A 23,895-nucleotide genomic window follows, 5' to 3' on the forward strand; every position below is an offset into this window, starting at 1 on the left:
TGTTGGGAAGCCCTAGGCCCCTAGTGCAAAGACACCAAAATCCAAGGGTGTGGTCCATGCCTGTCTTCCTCTGAGGAAGGGAGAGCAGGAGGTTTATTGAGCAGTGGAGGAGGGATAGGAATTCAGAGGGCATGGACGCAGGCCATCTCATCTCTCAGGTCCTCCTCATCAAAGCGGGAGCGGATAGACTCCTCATCACTATAAAATGAGCTGGTCCCCTGTGCCAGCAGATCACTGGCAGCACTGTCCATCTCATCCAGTGTCAGGCGACATGCATCCGCAATCTCCTGCTTGGCCAGGGCCACAAAGTGTGGGTCTCGGGCAAAGAGGCCCAGACCCTCGGAGATGAGCACCTGGGGGCAGAGAATAGATCAGAGTTGACAGAGGGCACAGCATGGAGTGGAAGCAGCGTGCACAGAGGAATCAATGTGGATAGATGATGTACCTATGAGGGTGTGCAGGGAAGTCACTGGGGGACAGTGGTGCACACATCATGCTGAGCTGAAGTTGCACAGCAAAGGGAGAGCTACATGCACAGCATAGAGACTGGAGACCCCTTTTCCCTCCTTCCAAAGCGCCTCCCTTCTTTCCTCCCTCATTCCTCTTGCCTACACCCGTTCTGTACTCACAGCCTCCACCAGGCTGTCGGCACTGCCCCTCTTGCCATGGCTTGGGTCTGAATGGGTTCCAGGCACGTGCAGACAGGTGAAGGTGCGCAGTGGACCGCTGGATTTGGCGAGGTATCCGTCCCCTGCTGTACCCTCCTCCACTAATAACAGTGGGGCATACAGGAGCCGACCTCTCTGAGGAGGGGTTGCCCAGGAACCCTGGACCAGAATAAACATGAGAGAGACAGTGATTGATAGGTGGAGTGTGAGAGTATAGAACACACTCCTGTACCTATCTCTTACCCCCAAACACAGCTGGAGTCGAAATGGGTGTGTGTAGCTCAGACTTGAGTTTATTTAAGAGCACAGAAGACGTGGATTTAAATCTCAGTTCTGCCACTTACTAGCTGTATGATCTGGGGTAAACTTCTTTGGGAGTCAGTTTCCTCATCTATATAAACTGAGGCCAAAAACAATACCACCTCACAGGTACAGTGAGGATTGTGTAATTCATACGTGCCCCGTTTCTCAGAAGGGCCTGACAGGTAGAGTGTCTGATAAATTCAGCCTATACTGCTCCCATCCTGTGCCCTGCCTCACCTGTGTCCTGCTAGGCCCTGAATTGCGCCCACGATGATAGGTGCCTGGGATGGGTAAATCTTCACAACTGCTCTGGCGCCGCAGACATTGAATTGTGAAAGAGGGCTTCCGACCTGCAGGTGGTGGGTAGGGGTGCCAGGGGAAAAGAGGAATGTCACTGCCTCCCCAATCTTCTGCCCTGCTGGCCCTTGGGGGTCCCCAGGACCCACGCTTGCTCTTACCTGCAGGTGTTGGGGGCAGCAGACGGCGATGTGGTGCACGGTGCTCGCCCACATATCTCTGGGGTCTGTGAGGTGGCAAGAGCATGGGGTGCAGGGGAGTCCCTGATTGCTCATCTAAGTAGGAGAGCCTGTGTGGGAGGGAGGGAAGGCTGGGAGTGAGCTCAGGCCTGGGCATGGGTCACGGAGTGCCATCAGTCCTGCCTTCCCACATATGGCTCATGGGCTCATCCTACATGTTGGGGTCAGAGAACCGGCTGGGGACTTCTTCTTCCTCATTCTGTTTCTCTTCTTCTTCAGTTCCTTTGGGTTGAGAACTTCCTTCTTCTGGAATGGTGAAAATGAGAGTCCCAGAGCTTCTTCTGAGGAAAGTGAGGCAAGTTAGGTAGATCAGATTCCCCCTAAATGTGGTCCTGGGCCCCTGGTTCCCTCTCATTCCATGCTCCCTTCCTTGCAGAAACACTGGGCTTCTAATTTTTTTTTTGGGGGGGCGGGGAGTGGGGAATTCACATAAAATTAACTTGTCATCATTTTAAAGTGGACATGGGCTTTCTTATAATAGACGTTTGTCTCATTGGTAGGACCCGACTTTTTTTTTTTTAAGCAGGTCTATTAAAGAGACAACTTCGATACAAGAATTGGAGGTGTGTTGGAAGGTGGTGAGGAGAAAGCCGTGAAAGCCAGGCACCTCATTTCATCCTTGCATTATCCCCATGAGGTAAGGTACTATTATCCCCCTCTCATAGATGAGGAAATTGAGGACCATAAAAACTAAGCGACTAACCCAAGGTCACTTAAGCAAATGGCAAATTCAAAATTTGAACTTAAACTTATTTAGTTCCACATCATGTGCTTTTTGCATGAAACTTTTGCATTGTCTTTCTCATATGAATCTATTACTCTTTATTCCCACCTGAGCCTTTGAAGCTCTCCTATCTTTATTCAATTTCCATTAGAAGGCCCTCTTAGGCTCTCTTCCTATACCCTCTGAATTGCCCCCATACAGTGGCTAATTCCTGCTTTCCCTCACAATCTTCCCCCAGACTCTTGACCGCACCTGTGAGTGTGGGATCCAGCCTGGGGCACACTGAACTGTCTGGAGTTGGGAGCTCCACCATCATCATCACTGGGCCCAAGGGAAAGTGAATCTGGAAGTTTGTCCCCAGCAGGCAGAGATACAGAAATCACGGAGCTCCGGCGGCGAGACGGGGGTTGGGAGCCTATTGGGGCCTGTGGGAGTCACAGGACTGAGTGTTGCATCCATGTTACATCTAAGTCACTTGGTCATATAGTGTGTCTCCAATGAGCTCCCTAGGGGCTGGGCTGAATCTGGGTCTTGCCCTCAATAGCGGATGGTAGGTGCCAAGTAAACATTTGTCTGTTGCGTGGGCTGGGCGCTTCTCTGGAGGGCTTCTCTCCAGAGGCAGTGTGGAAGTCAGGAGATTGAAGGAGTATTTTACATTCCTGGGAGAGTGGAAACTTGTCCTCACTTTGTATGTTTCTGGGTCCTTATCTTCCTTCTCCTCTCCCTGCTGCCTTTCTTCTTCTTCCTCCTCCTCTTCCTCCTGGTCTGTGTCACAAGTGAGTGCTTGCCGGATCTCAGGACCTAAGTCCTGTAGGCTCCTCAGGCCAGCCTGTAGGAGTGAAAAAATACGGAAGCAGGAAAGCTCAGGGTCTAAATTTCCCCGTCACTGAACCTGCTTCCCATGCAGGAGTGTGGGGTGGAGGAAGGAGCCCCTCAACTACCCCTGTCCCTTTGTGGGTCCTCGGGCCTCAGTTTTCTCATCTGTGACATGGATTCCTTGAGACCAAGAGGGCAGTCAGCCTCTGTCATGGTGTTCTCATATACCCCCACCAACCCATGCCCTGCTCTGAAGACCTGAAGGGCAGAGGATGTGCTTGGGGGGGCTTCAGTCCCCAGTAGTCCTTTTTCTTTCCTCCGCCGGAATTTGCGGAAGTAGTCCTGGATCAGAAAGGTGGCATAGAATTTGCCCACGGTGACCTCTTCCTCTGGGGGCAAGGCAGAGGAGGCAGGGTCACACAGGGGTCTTCTGTTTCCCCTACTCTACCCACAGTATGGACTCCTTTTTGTCTCCCACCACTCCACCCAGTGCTGGTTTTTTTTTTTATGGTGAACAATAAATCATCTGACATTAAGAGATGGGCTCAAGAAATTTGGGTGGGGCTAGCTCACCATCAGCAGGGGGGATGACTTCATCTAGCAGCTTCTGCTTCATCCGCTTCCAGATCTTTTTGATGACGATTCGCAGCTCCTGATTGGCTTGCTCCAGGTTCCCTGCATCAGGAGAGGATGTGGGGCATGAGCCAATAGGAAGAGCTCTTTACAGCCACTCCCTCACTGTTGGAGCAGTCACCATTGGACAGGTGGGAAAAAGGGCCGAAGTCGTCCATTTTGAGGTTCAGAGCTAGGAGTGGGGCCCAGCACTCCAGTTGGCTCCCTGCAACCTTCCCAGGGACCCTCCCACTCCTGCCCCTCCACCCTTCGCGCACCTTCTGTTTTGATCTTCAGGGATGTCCGAACCAGGGCAAAGAGTGTGGCGTTGAAGGTCACCGTCCCATCTGAGTTGAGGGGCATGTTCATTGCCACAAGTCTCTGCACACCAGGGATGTGAAACCCACTTTGGGCAAATGCCAGTGACTCAGGCACGAACGTCCGGGGGTCAGAAACCTTTGACGACGCAACAAAACTCCCCCTCCTTACCCAAGGCAAAGTCCCTGCCCACCCCTGGCAGATGGTAGACAGCCTTCTCAGGGGCAGGGAGGGGGTTGGGTAGTTTCACAGACCTTGCAAGCTACTCGGTGTGGGCACAGCTTCCCGAATCCCAGCGGGGGCTGGATGCGCCTCAGCAGGGCAACCACATCCAGGTGCTTGATGCGGCCCCTTGGGCAGGTGGGGGTGGGTGGGAGGTACCACTTATTGGAGTTACCCCTTCTAGCCCTTTCTCAAGCTTATCATTACTTCTCCCCACCAACACCCCAGAGCCTGTCAGGGAAAAATCAATTGGAGGGAAGTGGGGTGGATGTGGGGGGAGGCACAGAACAGGGACTGTGGGAACCTTGGGGCATCTACTGACTGGGTAATGTGAGAAGTAGGACAGAGGTTCCAGGGCTGGGGGACTGTGTGGAGCAGTGTTCTGCCCCCTGGAATATTAGGTATGGGATTAAAGGGCATACTTGGCCCCAGGGTCATATTCAGACCAGATCCTCTTGAATTCATCGAGGTGATGGGGACCCAGGATAGACCAGTCTCTGGTTAGATAGTCAAAGTTGTCCATGATCACAGCCACAAAGAGATTTATGATCTGTGGGCCAGTGAGTAGAGGGGTTAGGTAAAGGGTTGAGCAGGGTGTAGGGAGTTGGTAGGAGGCTGAGGTAAACTTATATGGTCACTGGGTCATGAGTCCCTGGGTTGATATTGTCACCAGGCCAGCCCTTTCACTCACTCTGAAGATCTGGACCCCCCATCTCATTTGACATCCCCAGACCCTTAAGGGCCAGAACCATGTCAATGATGGTGGTTGAGGGAAAATGGTCCTCACCAGGAAGGCACAAAGCATAAAGAAGCTGATAAAATAGGCGATGGCAAAATTGCTACCACAGGTAAATTCCTCTCCAGGGCCGAAGTCAGACTCAGGGTCACACCGATTCCCGGGAAGGGTGGCAAGCATTATCTCCTGCCATGCCTCACCAGTGGCACACCTGGGGATCACACAGGGGTTCCATCTTTGAGGGGAGGCTATGAAGTCATGGCAAGTGGCATTATGGGGGCTGGAGGGTTGAGGAGATGACCCACTTCCTTCCAAGGGCTACATATGGCACAGATAACACTTTGACATTTCAAAAGCTGGCATGCTATGTTTGTGACAGTCATGTTCACATTTTACAGATGAGGCACTGTAACTCAAGAAGGGGATACATCTTACAACAAGATAAAGGATGGCTGAGGACAGAATATTCTAAAAGACTCAAATCACAGCCAGAAAAGGACTCAGGCAATAGGGAACGTCATGCTGTCCTATTATTCCCACAGCTCAGGCAGTCTGGGGCCCAGACAGGAGATGTGGACACCAAAGAGCATGTTGGAGACCGAAGTGGCAGGGGAGGGGAGTAGATATCACCTGAAGAGAAGTAGTACAGCCTGTGGAAAAGTCTGGAAGTTGTTGTTTCGGTTGATCTGTGTGCCATCTTGAAGAGCCACCTTGCCAAACATCTGTGGGCACACAGGGACTATGTCGGAGGGGTGAACCCATGCCCCTATGGGTTCCCACCCATTTCACAACTCAATACCCAAAGGAGCCTCACAACCCTGACAAGCAGGCACTGCTGATCCCATCTCACAGACTTGTGGACTGATTCAGGGTCATCCAGTGTGTCTGTCTTTCCACCCACAAACCCCACTTTCAGTCTATCTCTACACAACACCCCTCAGCAGAATGCCTGAGAAATGCTCCCTAGGGTCCCCACTCGCCTGCATCCCAATGACTGCGTAAATGAAGAATATCATTGCGATGAGAAGAGCAACATAGGGCAAGGCCTATGGGTGGAGGAGGGGAGAGGAAGATACATAGATACTCAGGTCCCCGCACAGAACTATAATCCTCAGAATGCACTGCTCCCTCAAGCCTGGGCTTGCTGAGAGATATGATCCATCCCCTCAAGTGCCCATGTCATGACTATCGATGTCTCCCAAATGTGGACACAGTATTAAATACAATAGATTAAGGTCAGTGAGGCCAAGGCATGTTGAGAATTGAGAGTCTAGAAAAGAGGGAAAACTAGAGATGGTAAGTTGCAGGTAGGTATGGCATGCTGGGAAATATAGTTCTGGGGGTAGTAAAAGGGAAGGCCGAGAGGTGTGAGGCGAGGGTAAAGGGTGGTCAAAGGGACATAGGTTACCTGGAAGGACTTAATGAATGTCCAGAGCAGTGTCCGGATTCCTTCACCCTTACTGAGAAGCTTGACCAGCCTCATAACTCGGAAGAGACGAAAGAAGGTGATGGAAATGCGGGAACTGTCCTCAGAGCTCTGGAGTTGGGAGTGTGGTGGGTATGCTCAACTCAAATTTGTCCCAGCCACCTCCCATATTTTGGCCCTCCCAGCCCCTAAACCCCTCAAAATTCAGGCCCCAGATGGGTCAGGGATCATTTTTAAGGACTCTTCAGGAAAAAAGGAAGGGAGGGTGGGTGAGTAAAGAAGCAGAGAGTCCCTGTTGTGAGGTGGGGGACTACCTCGCCAAGGTGGCCACCATTCTGGAGGGAGATATAGCCAAGACAGAGGCGAGAGAGGAGATAATGAGTTCACAGGCCCAAATGAGCCAGGGGAGAAATGATGAACAGTTATAGGGGATAATGGATGGTAGAGTCATTATGTAAGGGATGATGGGGAAGGTTGTGTGGTTAGATAGTTGTGAGAAAAGTTGGTAATGAGGGTAGAAGGAGAGTAGAGGCACAGGAGATGGTGGAGGAGATATTTTGGAGCCAATGGAGGAAGTGATGGAGCCAGTTGTTTTATGGAGATGATAGAGATGAGAGAACCAATGGGGGACCCAATGGAGAAGCCAGTTATGGAGATATGGAACCAGCAGCATTGTCAATCAAGGTTATAGAACAATGTTATACAAAATAGAGGAGATTGTGGAACCATCGGTGCAGCAAGTGGTAATGGCAGAGATGTGAAAGACCCAGCGTTGGAGACGATGGAGTTGGAGGAAAAAATGGAGCCAATGAAGGAGTCAGAAGAGATGATGGAGCCAAAGCAGGAGTTGGTGGAGGTGATGGAGCCAATGGAGAAGGATGTAGAGGCAATGAAGGAAACAATAGAAATAACAGTTATTTTAGGTCCTGGTGGAGCCAGAGGATAGGTTTCAATGGAATGAGGGAGCTGGTGGAGGGGGTCTTTGGCTAAAACCAACAGGGACTCAGAAAGGAAGAGCTAGTGAGGAGCGCTGAGTCTCTATGAGTGGAATGAATGGGAGTGGGAACCATCTACTCATTTTAAAGGAAGCTCTGGGGCTGAGTTGGGGAAAGGTTAGTAGAGGGAGAGTGGGTTAGTGGAGAGGCCAGTGCTCACATTAACTTCAGTGACGGCAATGTCCACTACGCTGCCCACCACAATAAGAGCATCAAATGTGTTCCAGGCATCGGCAAAATAATGCTGTAGGCAGGAGGAAAGCAGTGCCCTGTCTTCTCAGAGCTAGCAAGCTATGGTAGGGGGCCAGTAGTGGTAGGGGCATTGAGGAGGGAGGGCCCAGCTTAGACCACACAATGGGCCTACATCTGGATTCCTCTCACTCCCTAGTCTCACAATTCCATGGTTGCTGGCCCCCTGGGAGCTCTGCAATGAGCTCCACCCCAAGGAATTTACCCAGTGCAGGTGGGTCTAGGGCTGGGGAGCACCTTGGGTTTGAAGGCGATGATTTTGAGCACCATCTCAATAGTGAAGAGGCCAGTGAAGACCATGTTGAGGATGTCCATGGCATAGTTGAAGGGAGCAGTCTGCTCATAGTGCTGGGGGAAAAAATTGGGTGTGGGGACAGAGCCTGAAGCAGAGATCTCCTTATCTCTAACCAAATTTTCTCTGGCTTGGATTGAGTTGAGTCTGGGGATGTGGTAGCACTATGGGTTGGCCAAACCCCTCACAGTGTCTGCCTGCCGTTATGGATATTGGAAAGCCCAGTTTTTGATTTCCTGGCTTCGTAGCTAGTTCTGACTGAGAAGGAAACATGTCTGCTGCTGGTTGGGTGGCTTCTGTGGAAAAAGTTTTGCTTTCCAATAAAAGGCTCAAATGAGGGGAGCCCCCTGGTGCAACATTTCCTCCTTTTTCCTGCCCCGAATGTAGTATTGATGCCTGGATCTATGGCACTCCTCCTGTGACCATGAAGCAACAAATATGAGAATGAAAGCCAACTCATGAAGAATGATGGAGCAGAAAGATAGAACCTGGGTTTCTGATGTGCAATGAGCAAACAGCCTACCTCTACACTTCTTGTTATGTGAAGTAACTACCATATTTAGTTGACTCTGGGATGCACATCTTATCACATTTTAGAATCTCTGAAATCAGGGTGCACTTCACAATAGCAACTTACAACTGCTGTCTGCCATTTCTTTTTCACATTCTTAGATCTCTGCAACAGGATCCAACTTACAATTATTGGCCTTAGATTTGAAGAAATGTGGCTTAACTCTATCAGATGGGGATTTTGTTACTTGTAGCCAAAAACATTCTTAATGGTTCCCAAGGGATTGTGTGAACAGAATAGGGTATCTGGCAGGGGTCAGGATGGGGAGCTCAGACCTGCATGGCTAGAGCAACCGTGTTGAGCAGGATGAGCAGGAACATGAGATACTCGAAGGCAGCAGAGTTCACAGTGGCCCACACACGATACTGATGCGGGTTCTTGGGGATGTAACGGCGGAGTGGCTGGGCCTTGAGGGCGTACTCCACGCACTGGCGCTATTTATGGGTGCAAGGCATGAGTGAGCAGTGGGGTCTCGAGGCAAGGAGATGTGTATACAGAGGGGTTGGTGGTAATGGATCATGGGACAGAAGTTACCTGGTTCTTGTCCAGTTCACAGTTTTGGTACTCCTGCTCACCCTGGGCACGGAAGGTGATGATGACAAAGCCCACAAAGATGTTCATCATGAAGAATGCGATGATGATAATGTAGACAATGAAGAACACTGATATCTCCACGTGGTAATTATAGATAGGGCCCTCATCCTCTGCGTGTGCATCAATGGCCTTGTATAGCAGCCTGGGGAGCCAGTCGAGGTAGGTTGAGGGAATATCTCAGCCCCCGAAGACCTGCCCCCAGACCACTTATCACAGACAGCCAAGGATCTTCTTGGCACCCCAAATAACCTCTAAATCTCCTTACCTAACCACCTAGTACTTGCACACATACCCCAAAGAGGCCTCCACCAGGCCCTCCAAGACCCTCGAATCCCATAAGTTCCCACAGACCCCCAAATCCCCTTCTCCAGCCACCTGGAAATTCCCAGGCAATTCCCCAGAACCCTCTCACCAGTCCCCAAAGATCTCTAAATCCTCTGTTCTATCAACTTGAATTCCCTGCTCCATCACCCCAGAGATCTCCAACTAATACTCGAAAGACTTGGAAGCCCCTGAATCCCCTACTCCATCTCCTCTGAGATCCCTCCCAGCACCCTCGGGTAAATACATGATCCCTCCTAAATCTTATCCAGTCCTCTCTAGATTTCCATCTACTCCCTCAGAGACCTCTACCCAATCCCGCCCACTTAGGTCCCCAAAACACCCCAGCTAGCTACTGGGAGACCCCCACCAGAACTCTAATATGCCCACGAGTCCCCCCAAAACCCTATTTGGTCTCAGAAGACCTTTATCACATCCCAAGATACGATCCCAGCCAGTCCCCTCGAGATTCCTTCCCAATCCCCTGCCCATCCATCCCTAGGGCCCTGCCCCTCACGCAGGCCAGCCTTCGAAGGTGGAGACAGTGAACAAAGCCATCATGGCTGAAAGGACATTGTCAAAGTTGAAATCGCTGTTGACCCAGAGCCGCTCCCGGACCAGGGGCCGTGACACATCTCCATCAGGATAGACCAGGAAGGAGCCCCTGTGGATGTTGCAGACAGGCTGGGTGGGTGAGGAGGGGTGGGTATCTGTGGAAAGGGAACTAGGGTATCCAGTATGGAGGCAGCAAGGCATAGTGGTGAAGCTGGATAGCCTGGCCTCAAATCCTGCCCCTCCATTTACTGGCTGAGTGACCTTGGTCATTTAACCTCTCTGTGCTTCAGTTATCCCCATCTATGAAATAGGATATAATGGAACATATTTCCATTATTAAGAATTAAGTCAATCAATGAGGATAGTGTGTGGCACATAGTTGGCACTACACGTCTTAGCTTTCATCACCGTTATCATCATCATTATGACCATCCAGAAAAAAGTAATACTAATAATAGCCAACACTGATCAGAACTAAGTCTATGTCAGGCATGGTGTTAGGCTTTGCATGTAATAACTTTACATTGTAGTATATATACTCTCTGTATAGTAACTCATTTATTCCTCATAAAAAAACTTGTGAGATCTGCATTCTTTTTATACCCATTGTTCAGTTAAGGAAAATGAGACTCAGCAAGATTAAGAAATGTAAGGAATTACAAGGTTAAGAAAAGTCTCATGGGATAGATTTGAACCAGGAACGTCTGACTTCAAAACCCATGCTTTTAATCGCTATCCTCTAAAGAAGATGGAAGACAAGGATTTCATGGAGGTGGGGGGTTGTGTTTGGGGTTTGCTGGAAGGTCTGGAGTAGAATGTAGGTAACTCTGGGGAATATGGAGAGAGGTTTGGAGGAGGTAGGCCTTCGCAGTTCTTGGAAGCATTCTGGTGGTATATCTTGAGGCCTTGGAGAATTCTGGGAGTCTTGGGGCCTTGATAAAATCTGGGGAATTCTCTGCAGTTCTTGGGAGGAAGCTCTAGGGGTTTCAGGGGGCTCGGTGAGCTCTATGGATCTTTTTGGCCTTTGAGAGGGGTCCTGGGCCCCATGGAGAGCAAGGTCTCAGCCACTCACTTGCATTCTTGAGGGGTGTGTTTGGCTTCATCAGTGCAACTGTAGAATTTCCCCTGCAGGGAGGATATTTGCCAAGCAGTTTAACCCTTCACCCCTGCCTTGACCCATACCTGGGCCTCCTCCAGTGTTTCTTCCCACCTTGAAAAGCTGCACGCCAATGCAGGCAAACATGAATTGCAGGAGTGTGGTTACAATCATGATATTTCCGATGGTCCGGATGGCCACGAACACACACTGTACCACGTGCTGCAGGCACCCATGAATATGGATAATGGACACTGTAAGCCACAGTGGTCATGGGGCAGGGACTCTGGGCATGGATGGAGCTAAGGAACTTGGGTCAGGGACATGTGATCTTGGGTTAGCGATATGTGGTCAGGAACACCTAGTCAAAGGGCAATGATGTGGCAGGGATGTGTAGGCACCAACCAGGAATAAATGTTTGCCAGGCAAGGATTTGTGGCCACGTGACAGGGAAACGTGACCATTGGTAAGGAACACGGGACAGGTCACATGCCCACATGGCCAGTGGTCAGGCATGTGTGGTTACATGCCAGGCCCAGGCTGTGTGGTCATGCATCAGTGCAAATGGTTAGTCTGACCAGTAGTCCTGGCCCCAGGGGCAGGGCAGGGTCTAGGCCCTGTGGGTTTGGGTAAGGTGGGGTTACCTTGAGGCCCTTGGCCCGGTTGATGGCTCGAAGGGGCCGAAGTACTCGGAGTACGCGCAGAATCTTCACCACCGAGATGGCACTGGAGCTGGTGAGGAGGCAATCCTCAGGCCCTGGCCCAGATTTGGTCTGGGCTCTGGGAGGAATAGGATGCGTAAGAGGTCACTCACTGGATGCCAAAGGAGATGAGAGAAACGCTGACCACCAGCAAATCCAACAGATTGAACCAGCTACGGCAGAAGGAGCCTCGGTGCAGGAAGGCCCCAAACACCGTCATCTGGGGGGGGTCAGAGGTCATAAGGCTAGATCCCATATTTGGGATTAGAAGTAGGAGGAGGGCATAGAAACAAGAGAGGTGGGCTGCGGGGGTGGGTGGGGAGTGGGTTGGAGCAACTTGGAGTATGATTGGGGTCCCGTTAGTTACCTTTAGTAGAATCTCCACAGTGAAAATGGATGTGAAGGCATAATCAAAATACCCCAGAATCTGGAGGATGAGAAAGAAGGGGCATCAGAGTCATGGCTGAGGGGGATACTAGGTATGTATATGTGTGTATGTGTGTGTGTATATGTGTGTGTATGTGTACCTCTCTACATAAGTGTTGCTGTCCTTCCCATCCTCCCTCCCTCCATCCCTCCTTCCCTCTCTCATGATCATCATCTTCTCCATAAGGCAAAAGGCTTGGCCATCAGAAAGACTAATGTTCAAATTTGAACTACTCTGCCTCTACACAGCTACATGGATGCTTTTGGTATGTTCAGTCTCTCTGAGCACAACTTCCTCCTCAGCAAAATACTGATCTCTCTGGTGCTTCTCCAAGTGTGTTTCATATACAGTAAAGGCGGGCACCAGAGCAGCTGTCATTATTGCCCCTCTCTCTCTGCCTAGATAGTGGTCTCCCTGTCCCCACCCTGGCCCCAACTTGTGCACAGTAGGATACCCCTGGGTGTGTCCCCCAGCCTCCAGGCAAAGGCTCACATGGTTGCGGAAGGAGTGGGCTCGGATGGGGTCCTCAGCAGCCAGAGACACACTACTGAGGATGATGAACACCAGGATAAGATTAGTGAAGACATGATGGTGAATGAGGGTGTGGCAGGCCTTCCTCAATCTAGGGAGTGGAGAATGGGCTGTTTTCGGAATCCAGGACCATAGTTTATTGGGGGAGCTGAAAGGATGCAGCTAAGCCCTGTTTCATCAGGTGGTACTCCAATCTCCCCAGCCTTGGCTGCTCCCTGGCCCTCCACCTGCCCCAACCCCTCCTGTTCCTCACCTCTGCCCCTGCCTACTCCCAGCACTCACGAGTTGGTTTGGCTGAGGCAGAAGAAGGCACTGCCCTCAGGGATGGGCACCACCTTCTCCTTGGGTACAACTTCCTGTAGGAGTTCCACACGCCCTGCACCCCCTTCCTCCTCTTCCTCATCCTCTTCCTCCTCTTCCTCCATGCCTGGCACCAGAAGATCCAAAGAGAGAGAATTAATTGAGATAATGTATGTAATGCACCTAGAAGAGTGCTTGCCACATAGTAAATTCTTCCCATCTCCATGCTAGAATGTCAGCTCCTCAGAAAAGGGATTTTAATTTGTTTTGTTCACTGTTGTGTTCCTAGCACTTAGAACAGGGCCTCGAATACAGTAAGAGCTCAGTAAATGTGTGTTGGATGAACATTACCGTCTTTGCAGTCATGTACACACTATTATAAAATGAAAGTTCTGAGAAGTTTCACATTAAAACAAAACGTCTATTTATCTTCTTTAATCTCATTGTCTCAAATGTTGCTGGCCATACACCAAGCCCATTATTTTCAAGATGATCTTGGAAAAGGCTGCTCTCCAGAGAAGAAGGGATCGGAGGTCAAGAGCTCTGCTTAGGTGCTGTCCCTAAAGTCCCACATCTCCACCTGGCTCTGGCCACTTACCTGCTCCTTCATTTCTTGTACCCTCCTCTTCCTCATTTTCCTCACCAGGCACCTGGAAACAGGAAGATGGGGGTCATTGATGGTGGGGGAGACATCAGGGGATGGACACAGGGAGGCATGGAAGAGATGAAATCATGAAGGAATGAACAGGCAGATGTTGGAAGTTAAAGATACAAACACGTAGACAAGTATTGTTAGTAATATGAGGTGTAGATGGTGCCCAGGCTTCTAACTCACCAATGCTCTATTCTCCTGTGGGGGTTTCTCTTCAGTACATTTCTCCCTGTGCAAGCAAATGAGGTGGGGTGAATTCTAAGGATCACAACATATGTGTGTGGCTGAGGAGGGGCATTGAAGTCAGAAAAGACCTTTCTTTGACCCTATAGAACCTCCCTGCTTCCACCTTTATCCCCACAGTATGTTCTCACAGCAGCCAGAAAGATCCTGTTAAATTCTCAGTCTGATACATCCCTTCTCTGCTCACATTCACTCAGAGAAAAAACCAAAGTCCTCACTGTGGTCCAGAATGCTCTCAATCCGGTCTCCTTATTCACCCATTTGAGCTCACTTCCTACCACGTTCTTCCTTGCTTATTCCACTTCAGACTCACTGGTCTCCTTGGTGATTTTTAAAAAAGTTTTATTTAAATTAGTTTCAAGTATATAGTATATTGGTTAGACATGTATATAGTTCATAAAATAATCCCCCCAATTGCTCCCTCCCTCCCCTGGCCCTCCACTTAGCCATCATTTTAATGCTAACTGCATTCCCTATGCCATGTTCCCCATCCCTGTGACCAACTATCAGCTACTAATTTGTACTTCATTAACTCTTCACCCCATTCTCCCAGCCCCTCCCAACCTCCCTCCCCTCTGTCCATCACCAAATCGTCCACTATATTTGTGAGTCTGCTTTTGATTAATTTGTTCTTTTTGTTCCTTAGATTTTGCATATAAGTGAAATCATATGGTATTTATCTTTCTCCTTGGTGATTTTTAAATGTGCTGAGAATATCATCACCTCAGGATCTTTGCACTTGCTGTCCCCTTGCCTTGAACATTCTTTCTACAGATATTTGCATAGGTCACTCCTTCACTTTATTTAAGTCTTTGTTCAACTGTCACCTCTGCATAGAGACCTTTCTTGACTACCATAACCAAAATAGCAATTTTCATTGCCCTCTATTATTTTATTTTGCTTTCTTTTTCTTCATTATATATTATCAACATATATTTAATTAAAGTATATTATATATTTATTTGTTTGTGTTTTGCTTGCCTTCTCAAATTTCAGCTCCATGAAGGAGAGGTTTCTGTCTACCTTGACCCCTGCTGTCTCCTCAGCATCTAGAACGGCTTCTGTCACAAAGTACTTAATAAATGAATGTTGAATGAATGAGGACTGGAAGATTGGATCTGAGGGTGGGGATTGCCAGGGTGACCAAAGCATCTTTGGTGGTGTGGAATATGTATGGGAGTTTCTAGGCAGGGATGCAGGGAGAGACTGACTTGGGGGTGGAGCTAGACATCACCTGCCCTTGTCCTTGGCAGTGCCTGTGTCTCCACTAGCCAGATTGTCCACAGCAATGGCAAGAAACACGTTCAACAGGATGTCTGGGGTAAGCTCAGGCTGCAAACGATGGAGTAGTAGCCTGCCTATAGACTGCCCAGGTCCCCTTATTCACCTCCACCCCACCGTCATCCAGCCCCCCAAGGCTTTATGGATACAGTTGCCGCAGATGAAGAGAATGATGAAATAGATGCACACCAGCATCCCTGGGAAGAAGGGGCCGCCATAGGCCATGATACCATCATACATGACCACATTCCAGTCCTCGCCCGTCAGGATCTGGGGGTGAGGGGTCACCATGAAGTCCTTGGGACCCTCTCCCCACCACAGGGTGCTACTGACCCACCCATCCCATGGTCTCCAGGCCCCACCTGAAAGACAGTGAGGAGGGCCTGGGGGAAGGTGTCAAAGGTGCTTCGCTTGGTGTGGGTCTGGTCAAAGTTGAACTTGCCCCCAAACAGCTGCATGCCAAGCAGGGAGAAGATGATGATAAAGAGGAAGAGGAGAAGCAGCAAAGATGCGATGGATTTCATTGAATTGAGTAGGGATGCCACCAAATTGCTTAGAGATGCCCAGTGCCTGCAGCAGAGATGGGGAGGCAGGGTTAACATGCCAAGTGGTGAGTTAGGATCCAAGTCAGGACTCCAGTTTGAGATGCACTGGGGCAGGCTGGGTTGAAATGGCCTTTAGTGTCAAGATTAGAAGTGATTTTGGAGTTGGGGTGAGGTGAGACTAAGAAGTGAGTGGAGGTTGAGTTTCGGATTAGGGTTGGCATTAGAGATATAATAGGAGATGAGGTTAAGATGGAGGGTAAATAGAAGTTGATGGAGCGAGAATTGGGTTTCAGGTTGGGACCAAGACTAGGGTTTGGGTTAGGGATGGCTTGGAATGGGGTTGCGGTTGAGGGTTGGGAAAGAGGAGAGGATAGGGATAAGACTGAGGCTGGGGCTGGCAACAGGACCGTGGCTAGATATAGGCTAATAGTTAGGATTTAGGGATGTGGGCGTTGTGGTTAGTGATGGGGATGAGGCTGTGAGTTAGGGATGAATTTGGAGATGGGCTTAGGATTGTGTGTTGGTGTTGTAAATGGGCTTGTGGATAACGAGTGGTTGGGGTTTGGGTTAGAGATGATGTTATGGTTAGGGGTTGGAGATGGGGTTTGGGTTGGATATGAGTATAAAGTCGAATTGAGAGACAGGGTTGATGTTGAAGAAGCATGTGTAAATGGAGTAGACACCCTCCCCACTGGACTTGAACCTTCATGAAAGCAGGAACTTGTGTCTGCTTTGATTCCTGGTGTGCCTAGCACACAGTAGGCACTCAATGGATGTTTGTGAAATGAATGATGATATAGATAAAGTTATCATTGGAGCTGGGATAGGGACTGTTGGGGCTATGTTTGGGGCTCCAGTCCTCCCGCTCCATACACACACCTGGTGACTTTAAAGATCCTGAGGAGGCGCACACACCGGAGCACTGAGATACCCAGGGGCTGCATGGCTCCCACCTCCACCAGGGTGGTTTCCAGGATGCCCCCACAGACCACAAAGCAGTCAAAGCGGTTGAAGAAGGAGGAAACATAGGCGGAGGGGCCCAGACCATAGAGCTTGAGAAGCATTTCCACCGTGAATAGACAGAGCAACACTTTGTTGGCATACTCTGTAGGGAGAGGGGTAGGAGTGACCGGGTTGGCTAGTTTCCATGGTGACATGTGGGGAGGTAGAAGTCATGGGGTGATCTAGGGTAGCAGATATCAGGCTAGGCCCAGGTTGGGGTGGTGTTAGAGTTAGGGATGGAGATGAGTTTGTAGGTTAGAGCGGGTGAGGTTTTGAGAGGCTTCTGGAGCTGGGGAGAAGGGCAGAGTTGGGGCAGGGCCTCGGTCAGCCTCAAGGATAGGGTTAGAGGCTGGGATTTAGTTAGGAGTGGAGCTGGTTTGAGATTAAAAGTGTGCTTAGTGTTAATGTTGGGATTGAGATTAGAATGAATACTAGTAAGAGCTACCACTTATAAAGTGCTGGCTTTATGTGGGTCAGGCAATGTTCTAAGCACTTTTCACTTTAACTCATTTAATCCTCTTAATCACTCCATGAAATGAATACTATTACTAGCCCCATTTCACAGAGGGGTTAACTTGTCCAGACAGTGTAATGTTAATAGCCTGGACTCTGGAGCTAGGCTGCCTAAGTTTGCCATTCACTAGCTGAGTCCCGGGATTAGTAACTTAACTTTAGTACTTTGGCACTCAGTACTTTATGTCTTAGTACTTAATTCCCAAAGGTTGCAGTGAAGAGAAATTGAGTTAGTACACATAAAGCACTGAAAATAGAGCTTGACACATACAGAAAGTACTATGTAAGTGTAAGTTACAAGGTGGGATGGGACAGGTTAAGGTTTCTGCATTTACTTGAGTGGTAAGGCAGTATCTGGGGGTCTGAGGTACCTGAGAGATCCTTGATTGATGCTTTTGGGGTGGAGGGAATTGGGGGTGAGGAGAGGGCTGGCAGGCTGGGTTACACACCCTGGGTCTGTGTGAGCCATATAGGCTGCCCGTGGTGCTCTGAGGCGATGGTCAACGTGTTGAGGAAGACAAGCAGCAGAACGGCCCAATAACAGGCATTGGATTTCACAGCCCTCCGGCAGCATGCCCGAAGGCCTCGGTTGGCTCGACGGAGCTGGCGGCTGGGAGAAAAGGGGAGCCCAATGGCTGAGATCACCTACCTCAGCCTGCCCTGGAGGGCTCAGGTGGGGCTCACGAAATCACGGGGTCCAGAAGTCGCATAACTTCCCCAACTCACCAGACCCTGGTTTTCATGATCTTATTTCTGAAAAAGAGGGAGATGGATGTGGGTGTCATGAGGGGCTATAGTTTGAGGTCAGGGACTGAGGTCAAGGTTGGAGGCCAAAGTAAGTACTAGGGTCAGGCTTTGGACTGGGTTCTGGGCTGGGTCATGGGTCAAGGGTTGGGGGCCCTCACAAGCAGAATGTACAACTGGCTAGAGCCCCCTCCTCCTCTTCTTCATCGCCTGGAGTCTCTGCCATCGAACCCGTGTCACTGGCTGGGAGGCTGGCTGTGGGAAGGGTAGTAATAGAGGGTCAGCACATGAAGCCCCCAAGGTTACACCTTTGGCTTTCTCTGTCTACCCATCCCGCCCACCTCCTCAACCTGTATGTACCCCCACCATGGCTGCTGGTGGAGTGCGTGGAGCGGGTGGAGTGACTGAACCAGCGCAGACGTCCACGTCTCCGATTGGTCAGCTCTGCCAGTTGTGGCCCTGCAGGGATAGTGAGGACAGTTGGGGAGCATGGCCTGGGGTGGTGTTAGGTGTGTGGGGGCTGTTACTTAGAATCTGTTCTGGTTACATTTGGGAAGGGGATCTGGGTCTAGGTTCTGTGTCCTACTGAGGGCTGGGCTGAGAGGTGTTGAAGGTGGGGGCTGGGTCTCAGGAGGACAGCCCACTGACGCCTGCATGGAGCAGGGAATGGGTCAGATTGGGGTTGCCTACGGTGGCCAGCCCGGCCTTCTTCAGCCACAGAACAAAAGTTGTCATCAGCTGAGGGGTCTTCAATGTCCAGCTCTTCTGCCTGCATGATCCAGTCCAGGTAGCCCCGCAGGTCCTCCTCCAGCTGTTGCTTCTCTCGCAGCTTCTGGAAGTCCCCTCTTGCTTTTGCCTTCTCCCTCTCCTTGGAGAATTCCCTGAGAGATAAGGATAGAGGGCTAGGTGGGGGAACCACCCTAGCCCCCTTACCTCCCCCATTTCAGCCACGCTGGCCTCCTTGCTGTTCATTGAATATGCCAAGCACATTCTTACTTTAAAGTCATCACACTGGCTGTTCCCTTTGCTTGGGGCACTCTTTCCTCAGGTACCCACATGACTCATTCCTTCAATCTTTCACATTTTTATTCAGATAACACCTTAAAGAGGCCTGTCCTAACTGTCCCCCTGTAGGATCTCCCCATTCCTATTTTTATCATTCCTTTCTTTCCATAGCACATATTCCATACAAAACATTACATATATATTATTTATTGTGTATGTTGCTATTATCTGTCTCTCTCCACCAGAATATAATATCCAAGAGGGCAGGGATTTTTGTCTCATTCCATTCCTAAAACAGTGCTTTGCACACCATAGATGTTTAATGTTGACTGACTGAATGAAGGGGAATTTCAGATGGGTTTTGAAGTTTACCTAGGAGTTTACTAGGAACAAAAAAAGGGACAGGGCTGAGGGGCAGGATGAGGGGAGAATGAGGGCCAGGATGAGGGGAGTATCTAGGCTCCTCACCCACTCAGGACGCCAAGTACAAGATTGAGGACAAAGAAGGACCCAAAGATGACGAGACTCACGAAATACACCCAAGGCAGCTCATACCCCATCGCATCCTGCATCTGGGGAAAGAGAGGGCATACATCCCTCAGGGTACACAGACACACCTGTCTGAGCTCAGGAAAGAAAGGCAGGTGCAGCTTCTGCACTCTGCCCGCCCTCCGTCTCACCCAGTAGAGCACGTCGGTCCAGCCTTCCATGGTGACGCACTGGAAGACCGTAAGCATGGCGAAGAAGAAGTTATCGAAGTTGGTGATGCCTCCATTGGGCCCTGCCCAGCGCCCCCGGCACTCGGTCTGATTCAGCATGCACACACGCCCTGAGCCCGAAGACGCACAAGGTGATGGGTCCTCCTCGGCTTCCATGTCTGCGGAAAGGCTGGAGTTCTGAAATCTGAAGCACGCCCACCCGCCGTCGCAGCCACCCTGGAGCCCCGCCCACCTGGGAAGTTCAATTCAGGGTCCTAGATTTTTTTAAATCAAGGGCAACCTTTGGCTCCTGACTCTGCTGGGTCAGGATTATGAACCACTAGGAAGCTGAGTCCCAATCACCAGGATCTTGGGAAAAGGACTGTAAATTTTGGGGCAGAATCTTGTAAATAAGAGTGAGGCATGAGTTTGGGGGTGGAGCCTTGTGAATTTGGGAGGGACTTTATAAAGAGGGTGGGGGCAAGGCTTGGGCTGTGGTCTGGATGAAGGGTCTGAGTATATGGGGCCAGCCCTGGAGAATGAAGTCTTAAGTGCAGGGCAGGGCTTAGACAGGAGGGTGGAGTCTTGTGATAGGGTGGAGGTATTAGCAAGCGGGGTGGTTGTAGTCTGAGACTGCGGTCGGAGTCTTGGATTTAGGGTTAGGTCTTGTTTACTGGGGGTGGAGCCTGAGCCCGTGAGTGGAGCCTTGTGAATTTGGGTTTCCTTGATAACAGGATGGGGCCTAGGAACTAGTGGAGGGGCGTGTCCTGTCCCGAGAAGTGTGGGCTGGCCGACCAGATCCCAGGAAGTAGCAAGTCTTGTGCATGCGACCGAGAAACAACTCGAGTCCGATGATGGCATAAATGATGATGACGAAGAGCACTAGCAGTGCGATGTGCAGCAGTGGCACCAGTGCTTTCATGATGGAATTGAGCACTATGTGCAGACCTGTGGGGAACGAAGGGAGGACAAAGTAGGTACTGGGTATGCTCAGCTCCCCTATCTTTCCTCCCTCCCACCTCCAACCCTGGGGAGCGTTCCACTCACTTGGGACCCCAGACACCAGCCTCAGTGGCCTCAGCACCCGAAATGCCCGCAACGCCTTCACATCGAAGCCCCCCGGCTTCCCCCCGGTATGCGGAGCATCCCCAGGTCGTCCGGGGCCTTGCTCCAGTAGCACACTGAACAACCTGGTGGGAGAGCAAGGAACAAAGTTAGGAGGGGTGTCAGGCCTTGGCATCCCCTCCCACCCCTCCCCTCTCCTCAGAAAAGCACGAGTCCCGGTAACCGGAAATGCAAATAGACTTAAATATGTTAATATTACTGATTCTGGCTGCCAAATGAGGGCAGTCTAAAGCAGTTGCCTCCCTGAGTCCTGAATTCAGCGGGCCTGAGGTGGAAAGTTGAGCTAGGGTGGGGTAATCTTCCTCAGACGCGCACCCGACCACGACGATGATGAAGTCGAGTAGGTTCCAGCCATTGCGGATGTAAGCGCTGGGATGGAGCACCAGCCCATAGGCCACAATCTTGAGCACCGTCTCCACAGTGAAAATCACCAGGAATACGTACTCTACCTGCTCCTGGGGGTGGAGCCGGAGATTGGGGAATTATATGGTTTGGGGATTGAGGGGGGCGGGGAAGGGGAGTATAGCTGGGACTGAAGGTGGGGTTGGGCAGGGGAGGATCATCATCTGGATCAGAGCTGGGCGAGGCCTGGCTGGAAGGCTTGAGGTGTGGTTCTACTGGGGTTTGTATCCAACTGGGGGCAGGGCAGGGCGAGCCTCACCAGGTTGTGGTTGGCAGTGTTGGAGTCATCTTCTGGGAAGGGGATATAGACCCCCAGGGCTACGCAGTTGGCAAAGATGGTCAGCAAGATGAGAATGTCGAAAGGCCTCAGGTAGATGTAGTCAAGGACGCAAGCAGAGCAGCCTCAGAATGCCTACATTCCCTTGGGGCCCTCCCCACCCAATGCTCACCCTTGACCCCAGGGTGACCAACCCTGACATTCCCAGTCCCTGTCCTGATCAAGGCCTTGACTCTGACACCACCCCCCCCCCAAAAAAAAAAAGTTAGCCATCTTCAACTCTTACTGTAACATAGTCCTTGACCCTTGGCCCCCCCTGGTGACCTTCATTTTCCTTAACACCCCTTTGGAGCCAGTTCTTGACCCTTGATCACTGGTGACCTTAGCCCTCCTCCATTCCAGTCCTGACCCAATCTTTGACTCTTGGTACCCTGATGACCCGCACCCCTAAGGTCTGCCCCTGGCCTTCCAGGATGCTTCCATTCTACGATGCTAATGCAAGACCGCCGCAGAGGGTTGGCCAGGGTGAGGCAGAAGAGTGCCCGGGGTGACCTCTGGGCACTGGCCACTGTGACCGTCTTGTGCTTACTGTGCTGAGTCCTTCGCTTAGGGGTCCCCAGGCCCAATGTTCCGCCGATTTCACCCCCTGATTCTGGGGGCCCAGAGCACAGGCCCCATTCGGGACCAGGGCCTGTCCCATTGGCTGGACTGGGATCTGGGGTGATATCTGTGTAGAGAAACCAAGTCAGGAGGAACAAGTCATTGGAGAAATCATGGCCACCTCCTACCTGATCCTGTTCCTCTGTCTGAGGGAAGGAGAAAAGAGCATGTAAAATGAGTAAGATTTGGGTACCTGGATTAAAGATTAGGGGGTAAGAGTTGATGTTGGAATTGATTGGGGGGGGTAGAGTAAGAATTAATGGGGGAGTGAGAGTGAGATTATCTTTACAAGAGAAGTAGGGTTTGGTGTTAGACTTGGGAGTAGGGTTTAAGTTGGCATGGGGTATGATTAAGTTGATAGCTGGAGGCAAATTTAGGGTTAAATTCAAGTGGTGGATATTTGGGTTGGGTTTAAATACAGGTTGATGTGGAGTGTGCTTGAGTCCTGATTTAGGGTTAGGACTGGGTATTTGAATAAGCTGGGATTAGAATTAGGATCAAGGTTAGGGCTGAAGTTGAGTTTGCATGGGATCTGAAGTTTGCATTGGAGTTTTCAGCTAAGAGCATTCCCAGTTCCCATGGCCTTGTTTCAGTCTCTGAGGGGCAGTAGACTGGCCTGGTTAAGATCCCCAGCTTCGGAGGAAAGAAGCTGTCTGAGTTTAAATTCTGACTCTACTACTTGGTAGCTGTGTGTGGCCTTGAGCAAGTTACATAACCCTTCTGAGCCTCAATTTCCTTATCTGTATAATGCATTATAGGGTTTTTGTGAGCATTAAATGAGTTCAGCATTCAGAAGACTATTTAGCACATGGTGTTATTCTCATTTTGCAGGTGAGGAAAAATTGATACAAAAAGAGAGGTTAAGTGATTTGATGAAGTGGCTGAGTTGGAAGTCAAACCCAGGCAGTCTTTGACTTCAAGCCCTCATGACTTACTACCACCATCGAGTGTGTATTCTCGCTTTCTAATTTTTTTTGGTCCTAAAAATGGGTCTGCACTCTTTCCAGAAAGTCAGAGGCACATTCACTAATAAATAGTATTTCATTCAGGGGTTGGGATTGAGGTTGAGGTTAGGTGACTTTAGAGCTCATGATAAGGTCTGTATCAGTATTGGGATTTCGATTCTAATAAGGATTTGCCCTCTGGTTGGTAAGGTTTGTGTTAGGATTAGGCTTGGAGCTGGTTTTGGAATTGAAGTTGGGGTGGGAGCTAGGAGAGGAATCAGGGCTAGGACTGGGGTTGGGTTTCAGCTAGGAACTGGCTATGGATGGGGCCGGGAGGCCATAGGGCACAGTGTCTGGGTCAGGCTGAGCGTCAGGGCTCACTTGGCATTAAGGCTGTGTTTGGGGATGGCTGGGATGGGAACAGGGTGATATAGTTCTGGTCCCTTAGTGGTTCTCCAGGGGTGGGGTCCCAGTAGGCAGTGGGTGGGTCAATGGGGCCAAGGGTAGAGCAGAGCCCAGGCTTGCTCAAAGGGTCTTCAGGGGTGGAAGGCTGCTCTCACCTTTCCCGCCTTCAGAAGCCGACATCCTCCTTTCGAGTTTGAAGAGCCATCTGCAAAGAGCCCCCCTCTATTCCTCCAGCTTTGGAGAGATTAAGGTCACAGGGCGGGGCCACAACGGGTGGATGGGATTGTGAACAGGGGTGAAGATGGGACATTTGTAGGCCAGAGCCTGGCAACAAAGAAGGCACTTATTTTTAAAAGTATTTTTACAAAATATGTACCGGCACCAAACAGAAACTAAAATAAGAAAA

The 23,895-nt window shown here is 50.3% G+C and overlaps 1 protein-coding gene across 2 annotated transcripts; it reads right to left on the reverse strand.

The window, feature by feature from the left end:
- Window positions 1-122: 122 nt before the first annotated feature.
- On the reverse strand, window positions 123-23,669 carry CACNA1F (calcium voltage-gated channel subunit alpha1 F). 2 transcript variants are annotated; one of them, XM_016153280.2, is made up of 48 exons: window positions 23,645-23,669; window positions 21,958-22,207; window positions 21,463-21,568; window positions 21,117-21,256; window positions 20,724-20,866; window positions 20,472-20,624; window positions 19,659-19,855; window positions 19,447-19,550; window positions 18,697-18,854; window positions 18,340-18,432; window positions 18,135-18,228; window positions 17,956-17,982; window positions 17,679-17,839; window positions 16,594-16,819; window positions 15,532-15,739; window positions 15,319-15,439; window positions 15,123-15,204; window positions 13,829-13,874; window positions 13,592-13,643; window positions 12,976-13,120; window positions 12,655-12,784; window positions 12,103-12,162; window positions 11,849-11,955; window positions 11,679-11,766; window positions 11,149-11,256; window positions 11,011-11,063; window positions 9,901-10,047; window positions 9,003-9,204; window positions 8,744-8,902; window positions 7,843-7,953; window positions 7,517-7,600; window positions 6,676-6,696; window positions 6,344-6,472; window positions 5,916-5,981; window positions 5,566-5,657; window positions 4,987-5,146; window positions 4,622-4,749; window positions 4,232-4,328; window positions 3,938-4,040; window positions 3,621-3,722; window positions 3,306-3,436; window positions 2,917-3,060; window positions 2,484-2,656; window positions 1,681-1,788; window positions 1,430-1,557; window positions 1,209-1,321; window positions 630-827; window positions 123-353 (listed from the first exon to the last, which is right to left on the reverse strand). In XM_016153280.2, the coding sequence occupies exons 1-48, from the start codon at window positions 23,667-23,669 to the stop codon at window positions 123-125; spliced, it is 5,904 nt and encodes a 1,967-aa protein (XP_016008766.2). The 2 variants fall into 2 exon arrangements, with proteins under 2 accessions (XP_016008766.2, XP_016008764.2); XM_016153278.2 differs by having other exon boundaries at window positions 18,664-18,854.
- Window positions 23,670-23,895: the final 226 nt, after the last annotated feature.

Source organism: Rousettus aegyptiacus, unplaced genomic scaffold (genome assembly GCF_014176215.1).
Source record: "Rousettus aegyptiacus isolate mRouAeg1 unplaced genomic scaffold, mRouAeg1.p scaffold_m13_p_9, whole genome shotgun sequence".
In the NCBI taxonomy this organism is placed as follows: Eukaryota; Metazoa; Chordata; class Mammalia; order Chiroptera; family Pteropodidae; genus Rousettus; species Rousettus aegyptiacus.